Source organism: Camelus bactrianus, chromosome 2 (genome assembly GCF_048773025.1).
Source record: "Camelus bactrianus isolate YW-2024 breed Bactrian camel chromosome 2, ASM4877302v1, whole genome shotgun sequence".
NCBI classification, from domain to species: Eukaryota; Metazoa; Chordata; class Mammalia; order Artiodactyla; family Camelidae; genus Camelus; species Camelus bactrianus.
The window spans coordinates 58,884,987-58,910,227 of NC_133540.1; the positions used below are offsets into that span (position 1 = coordinate 58,884,987).

Consider the following 25,241-nt stretch of genomic DNA (forward strand, 5'->3'; position numbering starts at 1 on the left):
ATACATCAGGATTTTCTCTTTTATGAGAGTGAACCCTCTCAGGGAACAATGCTCAGATCATTGACAGGGCACCATCAGTGCAGATGCCAACTCATTTCCTCCAAGATGTACCTTTTGTTTCCAATATGAAGACAAAACAGTAAATGTATCTTAGCCTTTGCTTGTTTGGGGCAGCATTTTATAGCAGAAAAATTTTCTCGAATTTCACCACAATTTACATATCGCACAGGTGCTATCCTAAGACATTTGTTGTTGAAATCTGTTGATTTATCAACCTGAATAAAAGTTGTTTTTTGGCTTATTATACAAAAATATCTTTAGCATCATGTAATATGTCATCAGTTATATCAATTTATTGAAATTTAAGAGTGAAACCTTTTTAGTTTCTCATATTATGTCTTGTTCTTACATTTTACTCTCTATAAATCTACATACTAGAATTGTGATGTTCTTACCAACTTTGGAACTTTTTTCCCTTTGTTAGTCAAAAGGTTCTGCCACTTAATAACTTACTTTTCTAAAAGGTGACTTTTTTAAAACAGATTTTTTACTCTGGGGTTCCAAAGGCCACTTGAAATTATTTGCTCCTTTACTGTGTTTTTTTTGTTTGTTTGTTTGTTTGTTTGTTTTTGTCTTTTCAATTTTGCTGGAGCCATTGCTGCATTTTTAAGTTGTGATTCTTTTTTACTATCAGAATTGCCTAGAATTCTTTTTCATCGTTCACTCTGTCTTCAAAAATCACAGCATTGAACTCTTAAGTCATGTTTGTAAAACGGGTGCTAACAAAGTGTAAAACAAGCAAATTATGCAAGGAAATCACAAAAGAAAAATGAGATCTCTATAATACAATTCATTTTTTACGTACAAGCTCCATCCATGCATTACGTTTAGTTGATATGTCTCTTAAGTTTCTTTTATTCTGTATCAATTTCCTTTCCCTATTTTTTGTCATGGCATCTATTTGTTTTATCTTATAGAATTTCCCATCTTCTTGGTGGTATTAACCATGTTTCTCTATCCTCTGTGTTTTCTATAAACTGATAGTTGACTGGTAGTGAGAACTGGGGAATTGATGATGTTGAGATTCAATTTTTTTTTTTCAAGAACACTTCTTACACCATCACATGGGGAGGCATATGACATCTGTTGTTTCTTCTTGGCAACGTTAAGATGATCAGTGGAATCGGTATGTCACCCTGATCCATCTGTTAGAAATTTCCCTGCCAGCTTTAAACCTGATGGTTTTAGCAGCTATTGATTCATCCTCACCTGGATTCATCCACTCTTGAGGGGTTGCAAAATGGTGGTATGCTAATTTTATCATTACTTCAGCAGTTATTAGCTGAAATAAAGAATTTTTCTTCATTATTTTTAAATATTTATTTTTATTTAAATCCTTTGTTATTATTGTCCTTTTTAAGGCTTAAATTATTTCATCTTTGGCTTGTGAGAACTCCTTCAAGTTCGGTCCTATGTCTTTTAATATCACTTACTAGCCTCTGATAGCTTCCTTACTTTCTGATACAAAGTGCCTCTACCTGACATATCTTATACCTTTCATACTCCAGCCCTTTCTTTAAGGAGCCTTTTTTTCTTTTAATAGGAGATGGTATGTAAAGAACACAATCTGGCACTAGGGGTGGTCATGACTTCTGTGCCTTATCAGTGGAGACAGGCAGTACTTATTTTTAGAAAGAAAAAAAAATTATGGTTCACTGTCAACATCCAATTCAAAGTTGAGACTAAAAGGTTTTTGCTTCTTTGAATTTAAACGTGTGCCTCTCCTACCCTGAAATTATGACATTAACATAATTACTTATTTACTTGCACCTATGTGTTGCAGCAAAGTGTGTTACAGCTCAGTGTTTCAGCTCAGTTGTGACAGAGACCTGGATCCGGGCGAGAGACCAAGCAGCACTTGGAGAGTTGGAGAACTCAGGTTTATTACACCGGCAGGCCCAGAGGAGTTAACACTCCAAGCTCTGGACCCCATCTGTAGGTTTACACAGGCTTTTATTGGCTACCAATCTAGACTTTGCAACATTTTGTAACATCATATGCAAATAAGGTATAACAAAGGTGACTAATTAGGAACAAGCTTTGTAGAAATGGACCAATCAGGAGTGAGGGAAATGGACCAGTCAGGAGTGAGGGAAATGGACCAATCAGGAGTTAGCTCAGGGAACCAATAGAATCTTAGGGATAAGTTCCGCTTTCCTAGAAGTAAGCCATTTCAGAGTTTAAAAAGTGAGATAATGCCTCAGGGCCAGGGAACCGAATGGTGCTTGCAGGAGGGTAGTGGCCCTGCCTGGGGGTCCTGCCATCTTTTTCATGGGGCTTCCCACCTCAGTGTACATATGTGTGTGTGTGTGTATAAAAATTTGTCAAATACATGTTAATGTTATTATTAAATAGACTGTTGAATCCCATTTAAGATTTTGTTCATATCAGTTTGCTCATGTTCCGTTTAGGATTTTTGCACCTATAATCATAAATGAGATTGGTCTTTATTTTTCTTTTTATTGTGCAGTACATACTGGTTGTGTTGATTCTGACTGCAGAGCCCTGTGTGGATGACTGTGTAGGAGAAGTTGGGGTGGGATGTGAAGCCTAGGGAGCTTGCTTATGGCTTGTTTATTAAGTGCAGAGATTGCCTGAACCTCGTGAAGTTGCATGTGCCTAGAATGGTTCTTTGCCTCTCCTGCCCTAGTGTCCACTCCAGGGTCACTGGGTTAGTACATGCACTGCAGGGAGCCTTCTGTAGGCTTTAACCTGGAGCACACGCTGAAGTAAGTTTCCCCGAGAATGGAATGCTGGCTCAATTGTTTTGCCCTTTATTTAATTGATCACCTAGTCTATCGCTTCTATCATATTGCACTGTCTTTATTTTGTTGTCTCCCTTATTCTGGATATGTTTATTGTCACCTATATCAGTTTAACATTTCTTAAAACTCCTTTAAGTTTCGCAGTTAATCTCTTCCTCTCTATTGTCTATATTCCAGTAAATCTTTCACTGTTTGTATCCTGTTGGTAGAATCCCTCTTTATTTTTTGATGATGCAATGGAATTATTTTTATATTTATTTTCACTGAAATTCTGAGGGAAGAGATAGAAACTATATAGAATGTCAGGCATTGTGACCCATCCATTACACTTTCTTTTTGTTAAGTACTGACAAATAGGAAAGTCATTTCCTTATATTGATTTTGTATCCAATCACTTTAATAAACTTTGACATTAGGGCTAGTGGTTTTTCAGTTATCCAAGTAGACAGTCATTTCACCTGCAAATAATGGCAGTTTTGTCTCTTCTACTTCAATATTTATAAATGTTTCATGTTTATTGCTTCCAATAATAACAACAGTATTGAAATATGGCATCCTTGGTTTTATTCCAGACTCCAGTAGGTTTGGCTCTAGTGTTTCAGCGTTGTATGTGGTGTTTACTATTGGTTTCTACCCTTTATCAGGTTAATGATATTTGTTCTTTCCTTAGATTGTTCATTTTTTAAGAATTAGGAATTGGCATTCAGCTCATATCAAATGCCTTTTCCATATCTTATGGTATAGTTATACAGATTCTCTTATTTAATCTATTATTTTAAATAATTAAAGATTTTAATATACTGAATTACATTAATAGATATCCTAATGTTGAACACCCCCGTATTTCTGAAATGGTCCCCACTTAATCATGATATGTTATTCTTTTACTATATTGTAGTTTATGACATATGGTTTGCTAATATTTTATTTAGGGTCATTGCATGTATATTAATAATCAGATTAATTAATAATTATTATTAAGATTAGCTTATATATTTCTTTCAGAGGCTCACTCAGTTTTAGATAAGTGTATCAGATTATTGCTAATAAGTTGGAGAGCTTTTTATCTTTTTCTGTATTCTGGAAAAGTTTAAATAACTGAGGAATGATCTTTCTTAAAACAGTAAAACTTAGTATCTTTGGAAGTTTAAAATCTAACTTTTCTATTTCTTCTTAGCTATTAATTTATTTGAACTTTCTCTTTCTCTCTGAGTCCTGATAATTCTGTTTTCCTTGAAATTTTCTTCTAGCTCTTCAGATTATTTGATAAATTGCACATGATACTATCATTTAAGGTTCTAAGTGACAAGCCATGAAACCTACTCTAGCTAACTTTAGTAAAAGAAAATTAATTTGGAAATTATTAGATGTTCACAGTACAGAAGGAGGCTAAGCATCTAGGCTTAAGAATTAACGGCACTTAACAAAGCCAAAAGGAATCAAAGGAAGCTTATCTTATAGCTGAAAATGTCTGACTGATAAATTGCTACTGCTGCAATAAATAATTCACAACTGTTTCTTTTGACTGAAACACCAGAGAGGGAGACTCTTTGATCAGTCCCTGGGCTATAAAAGGGAATGGAAAGAGGCTAGATATAGATTTCTCAACTGCCACTTGGAAAGCACATGGTTCTCCCACCAAAACAACTCACAGAAGAAAGATAATTCCACACAGAAAATTGGGAACCTATTATAAAGATCATGGATGTTGGCAGCCCCTAAGAATGTCCGTTTCAATAGCTTTCCTCTAAAATTGTTTTACTCTCTCTTTTTAAAATTATTTCTCAAAATGACTCATTTTTTTAATCAAATCTACTATTTGACTTTCTGATTTATTTACTATTGCTTATGTCTTTACTATTTTCTTTATATCATTTTGATTTTTTAATTGTTTTTAATAGTATCCTGAGTTACATGTATGTTCATTTTTTTCAGTGCTTTTTTTGTTATAAAAATTTTAATATAATTTGGATATATAAATTCTTTTCTTTTTGTTTTTTTCTATTTTTTCTAAGCTTAGAAATTCCACCACCTACCTAAAGTTTAATATTTGTTTCAATTAAATTCCTTTTAGAGATAAGAACCTTGATTCTAGTTTTAGCAGTACTATAAAGTATATCAATAATAATTTGATCACAAAAACCAAAACCACTGTAAGTATTTTAAGCAGAAAAGAATATCAGAAACAGTTTCCATTCACATGGGATGAAGAACAGTATACATTTATAGTCTTTTCACAGGTCTTTTCTCCCAACTTCTGTCGTAATAAAGTCTGAAGAGATCTGGCTATCATCTGGACTTCCTGTAAAACTACACTGTTTTATTACACTGATAGCATTACCTCAATCAGAGCAGATAAGCAAGTGGCAGCTAGTATGCTGAATAAGACACAGAGAGCAGGAAAGAAATCCTAGCACATAGTAAAATTGTAGGAAACCAGTTCTCAAACCTTCCAGAACACCTTCTGTGAAGTAAAAACCAAATTATTTTGTATTGTATTTCATTTCACAAGGAAGCATGAAACTTAGTGAGCCTTTTGGGGATACTCCCTTGGGGGAATAGTTGATTTGGGAGCAAATATTTCATACAGAAGAATACTGCTCTGGCTACCAGAGCAGGAAAGAGTTCTGCAGTAATCCAGCAAACCCTACGGTATTAGGGGTATTGGTGGTGGGAAATAACATTGCAGAGTATTTGAGGAAGACCCAGTGGGAGAACTACAATTCAGGACACTGGGGTTCTGGAACAAGGCCATGCCATCTGCAGCAGAGAATTATTTTCTTTTTGAGAAACAACCTATGCACTCCTGGACCCTGGTAAACGTAGACTAACTGAACATGATACTGTGTTACCATGTGGCAGAAATGGCCATTATGAGCTGGGTCCTATTAGCACAAGTTTGAGTAGGTCTAGCAAAAACATAAGATCAAAGTGTTACATCTGAAACCAAATACAAACAGGACCAAAGGACACAAGCAAAGTACATGATCAGGTGGCCCAAATTCCCCCTTTCCCCCGAATCCAAACTGTTGCACCTCTGTCCCTCCATTAGCTCACACCTATGGCTCTATGGGAAATCTGGTATGACCAGATGAAGGAGAAGGGAAAAGTTTGTGTTTGGTTTACAGTTGGGTTGGCTCAGTGTGTAGTTGCAACCCCAAAATAGCAGCTGCATTACAACCACACTTAGTAATGGTTTTTGAAAGACAGTGGTGAAGGAAAGTCCTCCCAATGGGCATAGCTTCAGGTAGTACACCTGGCCATCCGCTTTTTTGTGTGAAAAAATAAGTGGCCCGAGGTTAGGCTATCTATGGAATCACAGCAATCGTGATTGCCTGATCATCTTTTTTCCTAGAATGAAAAATATTCAAACATTATGATCAGGAAGGTCTGGTGTAGGGATATGTGGATGTACATATAGAAGGGGGTGAAGTGTAAAAATCTTTGTATCCCCTGTTAACACCCACCAGCAAATAGCCACCAGAGAAAAGTCACTAAGTAACCAACAAAATGACTCAGCCAGTTAATATCAGCCAACCTCAGTCATCAGCCACCCCAGTACTAGCATGATGGCCACCAGCATAAAGTGGCCGTGGTAGCAGGGATGGAAGCTACCCATGAAGCCAACAACACAGACCCCAAAGGTTTATTTAGCTACTAACATCAACAAATATCCAGTCTAACAGCAACAGAGACCAATGCAGAGCCCCCAAGATGGTACAACTCGTCAAGGATACCAACTAGCCACTTGGTAAATTATCACAGTCGGTTTTTTCAATCTTAAAAGACCCAGTGGTACATTCTCACAGGAATAGACATATATTACAGGTGAGGGTGTCCCTTTCCAGCCTGCAGGGCCTCAGGATCATAAGCCAAAGGATTACAGAGTATTTAATCCTCCAACAAAGGATTCCATATAACATCTTGCCAGACAAGGGGACCCACTTTATAGCAGAGGAGATGGGAGAGTGGGCCTATGACCATGCAGTCCACTGGTCGTATCACATACTGCACCACTCAGAAGCTGGCAGCCTCATAAAGCATTGGAGCAACTTGCTGATTACTGAGCTGGGGTGCTACTTAAGGCAATACTCTGTGAAGACAGTGCTGTCCTCCAGGAAGCAGTATATGCACTGACTCAAAGGACCTTCATAAAGCACTGTATCCCCAGTGGAGAGAAGACACAGCTCTGGGAGCAAAGGAACAGAAGCAGGAATGACCACACTTACCATCACTTCCAATGACCAACTGGAGGCCTTGTGCTCCCTGTCCCCACAACTGCATACTCTGCAAGGCTAGAGGTCTGTTCTCCAAAGGAAGCACCCTTTTGTCCTGGGGCACAGCAGGAATCCCACTGAATTGTAAGCTCAGCCTTCTGCCTCCTGCATTGTCGTGCTGAGCTGCTTGTGTCTAGGGACCAGTAGGGAAGAAGAGGAGTGCCCCCTACCTTGATAGGAATAACTGACTCGGATCATTCAGAGGAAGTAGGGCTGCTATTATACAATGAGGGCAGGGAGGAATGTGTGTGGAGCCATGTGAGCTAGTCTGGTGCCTCTTGTGATGGTAAAGGGATAGAAATAGCAACTGTGGTAACCTGGGGCTCAGACCACTCCTGGAAGAGTCATGCCACCAGGTCAGCCACCAAGGCCAGCAGTGGTGGAAGCTCAGGATGAAGGGAATCTAGAACGGACAGGAAGGAGGCAGAGGATGAGTATCAACTGCAGCCCCAAGCTCCATAGCAAGGGCGAGGCCACAGTCCCCCACCCACCCACCGCCTGCAACCACTCTCTCCTAAATTACCTCTCAGGAAGAGAGGCCTACTGCGGTTGTGAAGGAGCCACCTTGAAGCCTATACGGAAAGTCGATCTAAAAGGTACTGAAAGACATGGAGATGAATTTCCCAGAGCCCCCTCCAAGGAAGGTCTGGCAGCCTGGCTGTGACGAATATGGTCAGCAGACACTTCCTTCTGTCAGATCCTTCGGGGTCTGCCTCAGCTACAGAGACCCACCTCACCTAAGGGCATGCCTTTCCTGGGCCACCCTCACCAAGTGACTAAGCAAGGTGGGCAGAATCCAGCCATTTCTGCCTGCCCAGGGATACTGTGACAGGCCACACTCACTGCAGAGCACCCCACGAGCTGGCCAAGGCTTCGGACCTGCACTGCAGTCTGATTTCTCTTTCTGCTCATTCCTGCTGCTTCTCCCCTCCTTTCCCAGGAGTTGATTCCTGATAAAACTATCTCCCACCCCAAGCTCTGTCTTACATGTGCTTCAGGAGAATCCAAACTGACACTGTTTCTGGGTTTTTTGGGGGTTTGGGGTTTTTTTTCTTTTTTTTTTAAATTGAAGTACAGTCAGTTACAATGTGGTCAATTTCTGCTGTAAAGCACAATGTCCCAGTCATGCATATATATACATATATTCATTTTCATATTCTTAGTGTTTCTGTTTAAAGAAAATAATTTGATCACAGCAAAATCTATGAATGATAAAGCAACCAATTTGTTGAAGATTGTTAATGGATTTAGCTCAACCTTCAATTTGATAGACTTTTCTTACCATCTCCTAGTCTTCATCATTAAAGAAAAATGAAATTCTTTTTTACTAAAACATAAGAAACTTCCAGTGGGCTCTGTCTTCTCCAGAAAACAAATGAGGCATTGTTCAGTACAACGTAGGGCATCGGCTTCCTCTTCAGGAAACGCAGTCTCTGTTGCTTGCCTCCCTCAGCTATTTACTGAGGCCGTTTTTGGTTTCAGTTACGGTAAAACTCTGGATTTCAGCCAAATTCTCCATGAGTTCAAAAGTACAAAGCTCTTGAGGAAGCTTGCTGTTTTTAAATATTTTTTCAGAGGTTAAAAATTAAATTTCAAAAGAATATCTGGATTGCAGAAGAGTTCACAGTAGAGACACAGACCCTGACTGTCTCCAACATGAAGCTGGCTCATATTACTCTGTTACTTGTGTGCTTCTCCTTAAGTTTTGGCAAGGTAAGTAATTCAATACTTGTGCAAACTATTTTAAGGTATTTTAAATAAATAAAAATACAGAAAAAAATCTTAAGGATATCATTTTGACTTAAAGATTACATAGTTCAGTTGCCGACAATGGCAGTATCTAGTGTAACAAAGATTTTATGTTAATATCTTGATGAAAGAGCTTTAAGGAACTGCTTTTTTCATATGCTCTTATCTGTGCATAGCAATCGAGCTGAATGAGAATTTTATTAATATAGATCCATAATTTACAGTAAATGTTAAATCAATAAACATTTATCAAGCTCTGTCAATGTGCAAGGTACAGTGCTGGGCAAATAGCAAGACTGATCCCTTCCCTCAGTAGCCTTTTGGTACAGTTGTAGAAGGATGATAGAAATATGCCAATGAGGAACTACTAAGCAAGATTTAAATAACATTTGAAAACACAAGAGAAAGAACTGTTACCAGACAGTATATATTTAATTACCCCAGAAATGGTACAAATATCATCTGCCAAGAGACTTTAATGAGAGGAAAAATCCCTTCCTGCTAGGAGGTCAGGAGAGTTTATGGACCGGATGAGATCTGAGCTAGACCTACGGTTCTGGATTAAATTTGATCAGTGGAGAGAGAGAGGAAGTGATTTTCAGCCTGGAAAAGCAACAAGTGCTATGGCAGAAAGATCCCAAAGCACTAGGCTCCTCCAGATGAATGAATCCATTTGATCAGAGTGGAGACTGTAGGCAACTCAAGGAGTTAAAACCTTGACAGACTGACAGATTGTAGCCAGTCTGGAAGGTGGTCTGTGAAGTTTAGCAATGTTTAAGACATTTTAGATACTTATTGATTGCCTACTTTTGTGGTCATAACATTTTGAAACAATTCCAAAAATTGTTTTGTTTTAGTGCCTGTTTATGGCAACAAATATTTAAAGAAAACTATCTAAGAAATCAGAATTACATACTTTGTTTCTTATAACTTATAAAATATATATGCAATGTTGATAGTGTAGAACAAATAGAAATAAAGTAAGTGCTCATTGATAGAAAACTGATTGAATTATTGTATGTCCATAAATGAAATATCATGTAGCTATTAAAATGGTACTTTTATATTTATTGAAATAAAGAAGCCCTCACTAAAATCTTATTTTTGTTAAAGAGAAAAATACACACACACACACACACTCACACATATGACTCCTTACGTAAATGGCAGTTTAAAAGTTCTTAAAGAGTATATATCAAATAGATAATAGTTGGTATCTCTGAGTAATGGGATTACTGGTTATTTTTATTTTGTTTTATGTATTAATGAATTTTCAGATTTCAGAAATTTTGCTTTATTCATTCTTCATTTTTCTTCTTTAAATACCAAATAAATGTGTGTTACATTATAATAAGAAACATTTGGTTTTTCGGGAAAAAAGGTATTTCGGTCACATTTTGGATTCCTGGAAAAAATAAAAAACAAAATTGAAAATAGTAGTTTCTACTTACACTAAAGAAAAGAGCTTTCTTTTACTGACCAATCATCTAACAATAAGTTGTCTTCATTCCTTTAAGAAAGAGCATTTTGAGAAGAGTTAATATCATATTTGTGAAAATTTCAGAACTTCCTAAAATATTAGTTTATAAAAGATAATGGAGTGGTTTTTTATCCCACCTGCTGAGAAGTAATCATTTTTAAATGGAGGTACCATAGAGAAAACATAAATGTGTTCAAATAAGTTTTATAATGTATCTACATTTTCAATATGAAATAAAACATGTACAGCTGGGAGAAATTTTTGTTCTTTTGAAATAAGGGAGCAGATTTTCTTGTAGAGAATAAAAAGCCCAGCTCCTTTTTTATATCAAAACATTCTGATGGACTAATCTGGAGATGGATTATGTCAATGATGGGGTGGGCTGCAGGGGATAGACCTTAAAGTTGTTCTCAATATTGAAATGAGAATTTTGGTTTTACTGAACCTGCCTGGAGAAAGAGGTAAGGAGACTCAGGAAAGGATGGGAGAGAAACTCAGACCACAGAGGGGCTGGCTGCTGTATCAATAACCAAGGGACATTAAAGAACAGGAAAGCCAAGTATTTCAGTCAATATGGTTACCTACTGTGATAGTACTGTGCTGTGACATAATCACTGAAACCTTAAATTTTTATTTTACCCTAAAAGCATATTACAAACCTTGGTTTATATGGGTAGTATTTTGGAGAGAAAGAACGGGGGTGATGGTCAGCGCAGTGATCAGATGCTGGAAAGAGAAGATGCACAGGAGGCAATACACAATGCAGACACAGCAAACACGGCAAACACAGCAAATACGGCAGAGCAGGCAAATCCAAATACTCGTCCCTCCCACACAAAAAAAGAAAAATCAAGCAAACTATCAGAACGACTTTGTCGCAACTCCAGTTATCTGTCAAAGGCCTACAGCACCCAAGTGGATGCTAAATGAAGGAAAAGGCAACTTAAACCTGGTAGGAAACTGGCATTTCTACTTGCCCTTGTCCCGCCCTGTTCCCAAATTAGTGGCAGTCTTGAAGATGGCAGTCCACGTCCTAGTGTGGAGTCCCTAGCTCAAGAAAGAGTGGAGCAGACTTCATAAAACAACAATTGTGTTTGTTCTAACCTGCCTGGGGACTACTTCAAAGACTGGCGCAATGTACTTATCTTTGTTTCATCTAACTGGGAACTCACTCAGAGTGGAAAGCCAGCAGGTGTTCCTCAAAAACACTGTAAGGCAAGCAAACAAACAACCCACAGCCACCTGGGACAAAAGATTACAGTTGAGACATGAAACAGAGTGCCAAACCTTGGGAGGAAAAGTTAGGGAGAGAGTTTCAGTGGGAAATTAGGACATTCAAAACCCCTATATATACTGGGGAATTTAAAAAGTAACAAACTTGCCCTGGGAGGATACTCAGAAAAGACTTAAGGAGACACTAGGCCTACACCTCCAGGCTTAGTACAAGCATGAAGTAAAGGCTAAGAAGGCAGAATTGTAAATGGCCTAGTTAAACATTGAAGGAGTACCCCAGAACAGAGCCAATTTGCAAAGCTGTGAAAGGTTTTTCTGTTGTTTTCAATTTGAGGGGTTTCTTCTTTTCTTTTTTCTTTTTTTTTCTCTTCTTTCTTTCTTTCTTTTTCTTCCCTCCTTCTTCCCGCCCTCCCTCCTTTCTTTCTTTCTTTTTTTGGTTCATTCTTTCTTTTTCACCTCTCTTTCCCTTCCCCTTTCTCTTTCTCTCACTCTCTCTCTCTCTCTGGTTCCTTATGTTTAAGGAAATCTTTGTCTAAACACTAGCTGAATACAAGGTAAAGAAACAAGACTTCAGAATCCACACATGACAAAAAAAAAACAAATTTTACAAAAAGCAGTTTAGAAAAGTTATAAACAAACAGCTACACTCTATAGAAAGTATGAAAAGCAAACTGAGAAGGAAGAATTTGATTTCAAGAGTTACTACATTATAATATTCAAAATGTCCAGTCTTCAACAAAAAGGTATGAAGCATGCAATGAAACAAGAAAATGTGGCCCATTCACAGGAGAAATTAACAGAATTGATCCCTGAGGAAGAACAGACTTCGAACTTAACCGAAGACTTTAAGTCAACCATCTTAAATATGTTCAAAGAACTAAATGAAACCAGGAGGATGATGTACGAAAACATAGTATCATTAAAGATATAGAAATTATAAAAGGAATTAGACTGAAAAGTATAACGACCTCACTAGAGGGTTTTAACAGCAGATTTGAGTGGGCAGAAGAGTAAGTGAACTTGAAGATTGGTCAATTAAATTATCCAATCCGAGGAGCAGGAAGAGAATAAACATTTACAGAGCCTAAGAGACCTATATGACACCATCAAGCATACCAATATACAGAAAATGGAAATCTCAGAAGGAGAAGAGAGAGAGGATCAGAGAGAATGTTTAAAGGAATAATAGCCAAAAACTTCTTTAATTTGATAAAAGATAATAAATCTACAGACTAAGGAAGCTTACTGGTCCCCAAGAAGATAATGCAAAGAAATCCACACCAAGGCACATCACAATGAAATTGTTAAAAGCCGAGGAACAAAACAGAATATCTTGAAAGCAGCAACAGAAAACCAACTTATCATGGATAAGAGATCCTCAATAAAATTATTAGCATCTTTCTCATCTGTAACTGTGGAGGTCAGAAGAGAATGGAATGACATTTTTTACGTGCTGAAAGAAAAGAACTGTCAGCCAAGAATTTTATATCCAGCAAAGCCACCTTTTAAAAATGAGAGAAATTAAGACTTTCTCAGATAAATAAAAGCATATAGAGTTAGTTGCTGGTATATCTGGTATATAAGAAATATACTACAAGAAAGGGAGTTCTTTCCAGACTGAACAAAAGGATGCTGGACAGTAACTTGAAGCCATATGAAGAAATAAAGAACTCCAGTAAAGGTAACTACATAGATAAATACAAAAGCCAATGTTATTTTATTATTTAGTTTGTAACTCCTCTTTTCATTTCCTACATGATTTAAAAGATAAATATATAAAAATAATTATAAATTAACAGGCACACAATGTATAGAGATGTAATGTGTGACAATAACAACATAAAAGGCAATGGAACTGTACAGGAGCAGAGTTTTTATATGCTCTTGAAGCTAGGTTGGTATCAATTCAAACTAGATTGCTATAAATTTAAGATGTTAAGTATAATCCGCATTGTACCCACGAAGAAAATATTTTTTAAATATTCAAAAAACAAAGCTGTATATTTTTTTGTATTCCTATGAATACTCTTGAGCTTTGTTCTGAGATGTAGTTAAGTTACTTGAAACAGTTTTATCCTTTCAGGTCTTACTTTTAAGCATTCTTAGGTAGGACCAGAACAGTGCTAGGTCTAAGACTAATTATTCCACACTTCTGAGGCAAGATTCTTCTTTGTACTCCACCCAGTGCCCCATAAATCATACAATTTTCCAGTCTGAATGTCCATCAAAAAATGGGCAAAATATAGAAAACAATGAACAGTGACAACAAGCACTATTCATGGCCCCATTTGATCCTGGGCTTTGTTACCTTAAATTCTTTTGAATTGTTCTTTCCCCATCCTCTGGTAGTTTCATCACACTAAGGTGCTGATAAATCCTCAGACGAACACTTAGTAAGGGATCTTCTGCAGAGCTCCGAAGTTCTCTCTCTATGCCACTCACTTGTTTCCATCACTTTATTCTGTGAACTATAGCTGCCTTGGTCTTCCTAGACTCTCAGCTCTGTCTCCTCAATTCAGGGAGTCCCTTGAGCTCAGCTCAAGTTCCCCGTCTCTGCACCACAGTCTGGAAACTCTCCAAAGGAAATCAAATGGAACAATTGGAGGGCTCACTACCTCATTTGTTTCTCTAGTATCAGGGATCAGTACCCTTCATTGCCTGATAACCAGTGTCTTGAAAATCATTGTTTTCTATATTTTGTCCATTTCTTGATTGTTTTAGGCTGAACAGTAGATCTGGTCCCTATTACTCTATCTTGACTGGAAACAAGAATTCCCATTTGATTTTAATTAATTTAATTTAAATAGCCACATTTGGTTCTTGGCTATTTATAACACAGTTAACCATTGCTAAGGTTGCTGAGGTTGAGTTTTTAAAATACAAATGTAAACTTCAAATGGGTACTTTTATTTTTTACTTATCCATTATAGACTTTGTCTTAAAAATGGAAGTTAATTCAGCCAGGTCTCAGTTTTACCCTGACAGTCTGCCTAGTAGTCTCATGCATTATGCATTAAAATTGTTCAAGTTCACTTCAAGTACAGTTCCTGTCTTCAGATTCTGTGTTCTTACATTTTCCCAAATGTAAATAGATTCAAAATAAACAATCTTGTCACAGTGATTATAAGGATGAGGAAACAAAAACAGCTGGGTTTTCAGTTTTGTCATTCTAATGGCCATTTGGAATTTTTGTTTTTAAAATATAAAATAGTAAAACAGTGCAGACTGAAAGGTGTAATATCTTTGTTTGCTAATTACAAATAGTAGTTCATACAGGAAACATTTTACCAAATTTGAATAGTATCTTTAAAGTGAAATTTATCTTTTTCTTAAGCTGTAATATTATTATTCATTACTACAACAGACCTCTATACAGATTTAATTTTTTCCTTTTTCATTAAATACAGTAATATAATTTAAAATATTTATCTAGTACTTTTTCCCTTATTTATATTGTAGTATGAATTTTAGTTTTTTATTCTTATAAGCATGATTTTGTATATATTTCTATATGAAATGTCAATATAAGAAAATATTTGCTGTTTATAGTTTTCTCCATAATTTAGTAATTTATTTCATAATTTTTACTGAAAATAATTTTATTGTGTTGGGAATTGTTTAAAAAGTATCTGCTCTGTGTGAAAAATATACAAGGCTTGCCATTTGTCAATAGGCAATTTTTGCAGTTCATATTCCAGACAAAGTGCTGGTTTCCTTAATATGTAGAGTTCCTACCCAAAACAAGAAAAAAAATCCAGTCTACAGCAAAAGATATGGTTAGTATGAGGAGAAAGAAATACAAATCTCTCAAAGTTTAAGCAAATTGAATGATATTCAACCTCACTGATCAGGGAAAAAATGCAAATAAAACTTCTCTGATAACACTTGTATATATCAAATTGATGAAGATAAAAAAGTTTAATAAGAAATATGTTCTGTGGTCAAGAGTTTGGAAAATAGGCCCTGTCATATATTGATAATGGAATTCAAATTAAAACAGCCTCTATTGAGAGAAATTAGCCAATATCTTTCAAAATGAAAGCTGTTCATTCCTTTGATTCAGCAGTTTCACTCCCAGGAAAGTACTGACAAAAATACTTAGCTTATGGGGGAAATGATGTTTTCTATAAGGAGATTCATTACAACACTGTTTATAATAACAAAATTTTGGAAACAATCTAAATGCCCTTTGAGGGGGCTAGTTACAGGGCCATTGGTTGCAAATTGTCTTGGTGTTGTGGGGCAGAGTTAGAAAGTAAAATATGGGCTCACATATACAATGATGGTCTCTGGCAAGACTCACTAAGAACTATCAAGTGGTTGACTCTGAGGTAGGGCTTGGCTGGGTTAAATGTATAACAGAAAGAAGGAAATGTAATTTTTATAGCCACCCATCTGAACCTGTTTGTAATATTTCTATGTGTTTTCTATTTTTTTAATCAATTAAAAATGAAAAAAAAAACAACATTTCATCCATCTTACATTCATTATAAAAAAACAAGACCAAGAAACTAGGCCGATGATTTTCTTAAAATCTCTGAGACAAAAATAATGGAATTGACCCTAAAACAATATTTCCAATTTTTAAAAGGGAACAAGATACAAGAGTCCATTCTACCTACACATATCATGCAACCACTTTCCCACCATTTCCAACAAAAACATACTAGTCCTAGAAAAAATACAATATTTATTTTAAAAATAAAAACAAATAACAAACACAGCAAAAGGCCTTACCAAGTTTTGTATGTGAATTGGAACAATTCATCATTCAGTATTAATAGGGAAACATTCTCTTTTTTTCTGAATAGAATGGCTGCTGGTTAAGGAGTTGATTGTTGGGATGCTGAGGCATGGCTTTATGTCAGAAACAGGAATAATACAGGATGGTTGGATCCAAGGAGAAGAAAAAAATGGAGAAAAAAATTGCTAGTGAAGACCATGATGAGAAGGAACTGAGGGCATAAAGGACCTAAAACTCTTTCAATGGAAAAGTTTCTGATACAATTGTTAACCATCAGGATATGAGTTGTTTATTCACTTCTGAAAGAAAGGCAAATTTTTATATTGTTTACTCTTATTGAAACTTCCACTTTTTTCCTCAATGTTTTCTGGGGAAATCATGATTGTACCAGTTGGATAATGCCATAATAATACAATCACCACAAAATTTCAGTGGCATACAACTTAATTTAGTATACTAGTCTACAGGTGAGCTGGGAATAATCTGATCTAAACTGGGTTCAGCTGGAGTGGTCTTTCTTTGCTAGCCTGGCCACATTCTTCTCACAGCTATGGCAGAGAAGCAAAAGGACAAATCCAGTTGCACGAGTACTTTCCAAGCATCTCTATGTCACATCTGCTGACTTCCTATTGACCAAAGAAAGTCACTGGCCAGTCCAGGGAAGATACACCCTACCCCAAGTAAGAGGCACAGAAAAGAATGTGTTGAAGGGTAGAAGAATGGGGCCAGATGCAAACTACCACAGGCAGCATCATATTAGCATTTGTATAGGATCTTAAGTGTTTATTTGTGCTTTCCTGTGTATTTTGCATTTGATGCTCTGTGAAGATATTATTTTGATTCTCCACAATTCGTAGAAGAAACAGAATCAAAAAGGTAGAGTCATTTACCCAAGATCACACAGCTAGTTAGCAGTAGAAGGGAAACTTTGTACTTTTTTACAAAAAGTAGTAGAAGGAGAAAGTGGTTGACTTTTGCTCTCTTTAGTGATAGTTGATCATTCTTTTGTTGTTGTTGTTTATAGGTTAATTATAGAAGAGTAAAAAAAATGAAGATAGCAAAGAATCCAGAGGTAAAACTATATGCTGTATACTGGGATGGAATAGGAAATTGTTATATTTCTTATTGATTTTGTATAGTCAGTCCATCTAAAATGTCTTCATTGTAGTCCTGTCTAGAATAAAAAAACAAAGTTTACATCAGAATAATTGCTACAACATCACAAATACCAAGGAAAGGATTTCTTTTTTTTTAAAAAGCCTGTCTACACAAAGAAACAGCAACTAAAGGAGTTGAATTATGTTTTGTAGATGACTAGGCTATAGTAGTAATTGTTAAAAATTTTTGCCCATGTGCCCCAGTATATGTGAATATATTTATTTATAAATAACATATACACTGCTGTACAAATAAATATACCTTAAAAAACAAAATTTTAAGCAAATAATATTTTAATAATTTTCACCATTAATCTTTAATGAAATAATGTTACTACTTTTCAAATTTTTCATTTGATTTGAATGTCATATTAGCTGGAAAAGACACTTCACAAAGAGCAACATACACAATAAACATATGGGGGGAGGTTCAATTCAATAACGAAATGAGATGGAAATCTATATTTCAATTAGTCTTTTTAATATTACTGATTGGAGACAGGGCTGACTTCTTGTCATACTGATTAGCTTTCCATTGTTTTTAACCCCATGATGTGGCCTATGAACCGCTTCTACTGTGGCTAGAAGTGTGGACTCTGCCATTTTTTTGGTCATTGGTGTTACATTTTGGCATTATTTTCAATCCAGCATCATTTCAGTATATGTATATCTAAACCATTTGTCCATTTGCAAAGATAATTTCCACTAAAACTGGATCATATAATCCATAATATCCCTTAGTCAAGCACACGTACATGATTGTCTATCTTAAAACAAAAACCTTCTCTTGACCACATATTTCCCTCCCATTTTTGTATCCCTTTACATCTAAATTCTTTTTTTTTTTTAACTGCTTTGCTCTATTTCTCTTTTTCCATTCTTTCTTGAGCCCAGTCAGGCTTGAATTCCCACCATTCTACCAAAATAACATTTGTCAAGATCACCATTTTACTGGAGAAGTATCACACAGCTGCTAATCACTCCTTCCTTCTCTGCCTCTGTGCCACCAGTTTCTATTTGTCTTTTACTGACCCCATCTCATCTCCTTGACTAGTTCTTCATCATCTGCCCCACCTCTAAATGTTGGAGGGCTCACACCCTCTAGTGGCTTTATACTGCATTCAGAGAATAAGCTGAAGTCTTTCCAGTAGCCTACAAGGTCCTACCTGCTGATCACACATCCCTCCAATTCTCTGGCCTCATCTCCTCCTGTTCTCCCTTCAGCAATTAACTCCCCTCCAACCACACCAACCCCCTGGACCAAGAGCATACCACATGTGCTTCTACCCCACAGCTTTTGCCCTGGCTGTTACCTCTGACCATGACACTTCTCCTCTAGAGACCTACATGGCTTTCTCACTCCACTTCAGGTCCCTGCTCCAAGGGAACCTTTCCCCAGAGTCCTTCCTGACAACCCTATGCAAAATAGCAATCATCCCCCTCACTCTCCACAACCTCCACCTCTCTTACCCTGTAGAGCACTAGTCATTTTATGTCATACTATGTATTTATTCATTTTTGTCTGTCTTTCCTCTACTAAAAATGTAAGCTCTATGACTTCATGCTGTTCACTAGTGTATCCCAGGACCTAGAACAGTGCCTGGCACATTGTAGGCTCTCAATAAATATTGAATGAATATTCTGTGAGTGTAGGCACAACTGCCAATCCATATTTAAATATTAGTAAGATTAATTTCTTCTTACTTTTTCAATAAAACATACAAATGAACATAATTTCTATTATTTTACCCATTGGATTATCTTCACACCCCTGGGGTTTATGTAATCCACTTTGAAAATTACTGGTCAATAGGAGTGGTTCTCAGTCTTTGGGGAGCATAAGAATCTTTGTGGTGCTTATTTAAAGTACAGATGCCAGGGTTTTCCCTCAGAGATTCTGATTCAGAGGTTCTGTTGCGTGGGTCCAAGAGTCTGCATTTGTAACATGCTGCACCTCAGATGGGTCATGCAGATGGTCTAGGGCACAGTTAGAAATACTTATCCGGGTATTTGATAGTCTTCTTTTCCAGCTTGTAATTACAAGCTCAATAAAAATGAAAAAAAAAAAAAGAAAAACTTAAGCATGCCTCCATCAGCTGATGCATAGCTTACACACGGAATGATTCAGGTCCCATTCCTCCTAGACAAGTGGTTCTCAAGGCTTTGGGTTTTAAAGACTGTATCTAGACAACTACTTGTATCAGTCAGTATTGGCTATGCAGCAGTAAGAACCAATCCCAAAATCTCAGTGGCTTGACACAAGAAAAGTTAATTTTTGCTTATGCAAAGTCCACTGTGGATCTGGGTGACTCTCCAGTGAACACATCCTCCCTGTGTTGGCCCAGCATGCTAGGCTGCTTTGATTCTATGATCTCTCTGCAACGCTTGCTCCCATGATCATCATGGCAGGGCAAGAGCAAGTTGCATTGTTGAGCACTGGCAATTAAATGTTTCTACCTGAAACCAATATATGTTACTTCAGCTCACATTTCATTGGTCAAATTAACTCATCACCATGTCCAACCACAAGAAGGAAAGCAGTCTTCCCATTTGCTTGGAAGTAGAGTTAAATAAGACTTTAGTAAATGGTATTAACATTTACCACAAAGATAAACATTAAAAAAAAAATGCTTAGATCCACCACCCCACCTTATACCATCAACAACACACATAATAGTAGTTATGTCTACTGTTAGTAGACTCTGTAATTGTAGGAAGGAAGGACGGAACAAAGTCAATATAATTTCAGTGATGATTTAAATAATTTTGCTTCTGATTAATCTTAACAGCCTCCCTATAGGTTTACGTAAATGTATGAGGCAGAGTTCATATTCTCTCCATGGTAAAGACTGGTGTACAGATGCATTTACCAACCCATTTAATAACTTCCTGAAGGATCATCAGCCGAGGGCTCTAGATGTTGAGAATCCATGGACAAATGTGACTTACCCAGTCCTTTACAGTTAAAGCCTATTGCCATCATGTTTCACACAGTGGATAAACCTTACTTTGACTGTTTCTAGCTTTTGCCCCTTGGTAATTTTCTAACTTCCCTTTGGCTATTGTCATCAGCAGCAGCCACTGTGTTGGTATTAGCCAGTACCATCAACCTGAAACTTTAAATGGTAGTAGTATCATAAAGTTGATTCCAACTTACAGTAAGAAATTATAGAAATAGAAAACTGCTGAATTTCTAAGAGACTTGTTTCCACCATGCTCTGATTACACCTTCTCCTAGCCCCTCCTCAACCTTGTTTCAACAATTTGCTCCTTCTTTCTTAAAGTTTCAGTCTTTCCCATTCTGTTAGATTCCTGGCCTTAGCCTCCAATCATGATGAAATCTCTCCTATCCTAACAGCAAAAATCTCTCTTTACTATGTCCCTTTATGATACTATCCTATCCACTTTTTCTCCTTCAAAGCCTAACACAATCTTTTCTGTACTGAAAATATGATGACATTCTTTTCCATTTAATTTTTTTTATTAAATTAATTCACGTGTAGCTCAGTGGTAGAGCATGTGCTTTGCATGCACAAGACCCTGGGTTCAATCCCCTGTATATCCATTAAAATAAATAAGTAAATAAACCTAATTACCTCCCTTCCTCAAAAAAAAAATAAAAATAAAATATTTTAAAATTAATTCTTGTATATATTTTACAAAGGCAAATAATACCATAAGGCTTAAAACCATGGTGGTATTAAAAATATTTAACAATTGGTTGGGCATAGATATTGGTCACAGTTAGATAAGATCACTAGCCAATTATCCTTGCCTGTAATGTAAAATACACCATCTCACTCTTGCTTCTATCTATTTTTTTAGCCACTCCATCTTCTTCAGAAGTAGTAGATGCCCCAATTCCTAAGCTTTTATGGGGTTCTCTGGGGGTGAATTTGCTTTATTCTTCTGGACTTCCCTCATTTGGCTTGGGTTACCATTCTCTCTAGTCTGCTAAATCTATTACCATCAGAATGTCTGCTTTCCAGCTTCCAACATTTTGATAACATCTCTAGTCTGTAATCCTTTCCACATTCTCTTTGGCCTTATTGGCCATGCCTTTTTAAAAAATTCTTTTATTCTTATCTTAATGGGGCTTGGAGAGGAAGCAGAAATTTTTTTAAAGCCTGTGTTTAGTCTCCATGTCTAAGCACAAGACCAGTCAAAAGAGTTAACTATACTTCTGTTTCCATTTTTTCACTTCCATTCTGGCCTCAACTCACCAAAGTCTGGTTTCTGCCTCTGACATTCATCTAAAACTACTTCTTCAAAGGATCCCAGTGACCTTTGTTCATCAAATTCAGTGACCTTTTTTTTAGCCTTCATCCTCTGAAGCTCTTTGCAGCATTAGACACATGAGCAACACCACTCTGGCTGAAAAGCTAAGTCTCTCTTGCTTGTTCCACATCTTCAGCTCCTAAAATGTAAAATTCTCCTCTGTTCTGCCTTGTTGGGTTTTTTTTGAGGGGGGGAGTTCACCATACATTCAATGAATAACACCAGGCCCACCAGACCCCTGAAGTGAGTCCGAGCTGGGAGGAAGCTGTCACCTGGAGTGAAGGTCAGAATCTAAGTGATTGAACAGGACTGGACACTGTAATTGCTGTTACATGACTGTTCCTGGGACCAAAAGTCTTAATTTTTTGTTTTTGCTTTAATCTAAGTGTGCCTGAAAAGTTAATGACATTTCCCAGTTTTTATCTAAAGATCAAGGAAAAATGACACCTCAGAAAGGGATCAAGGTGGGAAAGAATCAAGTTGTTTTCTGCTTGCACCCAATTAGAATATCACTCTTTCAAGAGAAAGGTGGTATGTAAAAGGGTGACAATCCAAGATGTCAGGGCACTTTAACTTTGTCAGTGGAAGATACAGGAGCTAAGAAGTTACAAAATTTTCAGCTCTAATAAGTGCTACAAAAGAGGCACATGAAACTATGAAAAGTATGTAACTGGTGTATTTCATTCTAGATTAGTGTGTAGCTAGTGTAGTTAATGACGAATGTGTCAAATTTCCTTGTTTCTATGGCTATTTAATAAAGTTTACTGAAAAGCATGTTGGATAGAATGAATTTCACAGCTTTCACAGATTTGTATATGGTTTTTTATTGACTGATTTTTATTTGTCTTCATCACAGCACTTAGAGATTGTTCAATTCATTTCTGCCCTAGCTTACTGTTACTACAGCTAGAGGTCCCTGAGAAGAGACAGGGGTTCTTATTGCTGGGGGGGTCTAGGGAAACTGGAAGAAAGGACGCCCATCCTCCAAAGGGAGTGTCTAGGGGATAGAGAGAGAGCATTGGCTTTCCACAACTGGCTTTTCACCCAACTGGCCTGTTCCCAGCCCTCATTGTATTTCCTCTGGATTCCTGCAGGTCTAATTGGCCTCCTGCCTGCCTAACGGTCTGATCTGATCTCTAGAAAGATCTTCCTTAAATGCAAATTTGCTTCCCTGCTTACAGTCTCTCAGTGGCTCCCTTCAGACCTTCTCCCTTTCCCCCACCACCACCTTCTTACTCTGTTCTCCAGCCTCAAACGTACTCTTCTTGCTGTTCTCCTTCCCGCGGTCCTACCTGGAGTGCCCACCCCCCAACCCCTGCCAGCTGACGACTCCTCAGTGGTCTCAGAAAAGCCATCAGCTCTACCCAGACTCCTCTTCATGGAGATGTTCCCAAGCATCCTAGGCAGGCCAGGGACCCAGAACACTGTCCTAAAGGCATCCCTGGCCCATTTGTACCAGTGAAGTCATCAGGCTTGGCTGTCTCTCTTCTGGTCGTTGTTCTCCTTAGGGAGGGACTTTTCTTCCTCTGATCCTAGCCTTAGGCTATTCCCTGGCACACAATGGTGCTTACTAACTCATTCACTGAATTAACTGATAACTGGGCTAATGATCTGTCTTCCAAGCTTCAGTCACACGTTTCCTTCTACAGAATATCTCCAGAGGCACATCCTTCAGGTGCCTCAGAATCAATGGGTCCAAAACCAAACTCCTAATGCTCTACCTTACCTTAATATCTGTATTGATTAATGGCATTGTGCACCCTTACAGTAATGCAGCCTCAAAACCTAAAACCACTGTCAACTCCTATGTGTGTTAAATTGTCCAATCCTAATTGCTTTTTCTCCTAACTACTTTTTCTTGGTCATTCCAAATCGTTCTCTTGCTCCACTCCTGCTGCCTTTCTCCCGTTTCCTGATCAGTGACCACCCCATTGGAAGCACACACAAGCCTGTATGACCATCGGTTGGGACTGCTCACGTTCCTCTGCTAGCACCTTCCTTGACTTGCTCAAATGCTCCATCCTCCATGAAGCCTTTTAAAATGCCCCTGGAAAGACTTACTGTCTCACACTCTGGTTCCCCAAGGGCACTGTGTCTTATTTGTACGATTGTTTTATCACTTGCCACCGTCTGCCTTGTGCTCCAGTTATTATGTGTGTTTCTGTCTTATTGTCTAGATTTCAGGCCCTTGGAAGGTAGAGCCCATGTCATGTTCATCTTAGCAGGATTTTTCACAGAGTAGGAATTTAGAAAATAGTTTTGCATTTTAATAGAATTAATCAATTTCATGCATCAGTTCATTCCATGAGACTGTAATTACCACCAAATTTGCAACCCCCTAACATGATTGATGAGATTCTTTGATTTCCTCAAAGGCAGAATTTTATGTTGGCTTTAGGATAACAGCTGCCACTGATTCTATCCCTAGTACCTGCCAACCATTATACACGTTTTATTTCTGATCTTGCAATAACCTTGCAAAACAGAAGATAATATCCCCATTTACAGATGAGGAAACTCAGGTTTCGTGAAGGTAAGTAACTTGCTCAAGGCCATATAACTGTAAGTGCCCAAGTTGGGACTAGAAGCCAGGTTTGTTTGATTCTGAAATCACCAGACCACATCACCCTCATCTATGCAGATTAGGTGAGTCTGTTTTGTTCCTTTCCTTCACGTATTCGTCTTCAAAAAGATTTTATTTTTTTGCTAAGTTAATGTTTATCTTGTGCTTTATAGCCCTCTTCGACATCAGGCACATCTCAAGAGGATCTTGTGGACAAAAAGTGCTTAACTGAAAAATACACGCATCTCTCCTGTGATAAAGTCTTCTGCCAACCATGGCAGAAATGCATCGAGGGGACCTGTACCTGTAAAATTCCTTATCAGTGCCCAAAGAATGGTACTAGGGTGTGTTCAACCAACGGGAAAAGCTACCCAACTTACTGTCACCAAAAGAGTTTAGAATGTCTTCGTCCAGAGGCAAAGTTTTTAAAAAGTGGACCATGCACAGGTGAAGGTAGGAAAAGCCTAGTTTACTCTATGACAGAAAGTAATTGTGGTGATATTTCCTATTAGAAGATACTTTTCCTGTGAAATGTTATGATAACTCAAAATTCTTCCCTAGACCCTCAGGAGTAATTGGGTGATAACTAGAGGAATTTGGGATCACCAGAATTTAGCCAGCCCTTGAGTCCAGAGCATGAGGCCCTGAGGCTGGTCTTTCCCTCAATGCCAGTGTCACTCTCTGCTGCCCAGTCCTGCAGAGTTATACCCATTCTCACTTCTGCTTGGCTAAAGGGATTATTCACAAGCTATTGAGCTGGTTCAGAATCCAGCGAAAAAGGCTTTATATGAGATTGGTACTGATGTGGAATCCCTTTGGACCCCCGGTCTCCATGATTTCTTCCAGCATCCATCCCACCAGCTGCTACCCCTCTCCCGAGCCCCAGCCCCACTGGCCCTGATCCAAGGTTTAGCTCAGGCCACTGCTGACCTAGG

At 37.6% G+C, this 25,241-nt stretch overlaps 1 protein-coding gene across 3 annotated transcripts in view; it reads left to right on the forward strand.

Moving 5' to 3' along the window:
* The first annotated feature begins 8,637 nt into the window (after positions 1–8,637).
* CFI (complement factor I) overlaps positions 8,638–25,241 on the forward strand; it is a 39,934-nt gene continuing 23,330 nt past the window's right edge. Inside the window, exons 1-3 of one of the 3 annotated variants that reach the window (XM_045515778.2) lie at positions 8,638–8,815; positions 17,333–17,380; positions 24,480–24,759. In XM_045515778.2, the coding sequence (XP_045371734.2) occupies positions 8,759–8,815; positions 17,333–17,380; positions 24,480–24,759 (385 nt within the window). In that variant the 5' untranslated portion in view covers positions 8,638–8,758. The remainder of the gene's footprint in view (positions 8,816–17,332; positions 17,381–24,479; positions 24,760–25,241) is intronic. The other 2 variants (XM_045515777.2, XM_010953673.3) reach the window with 2 other exon arrangements.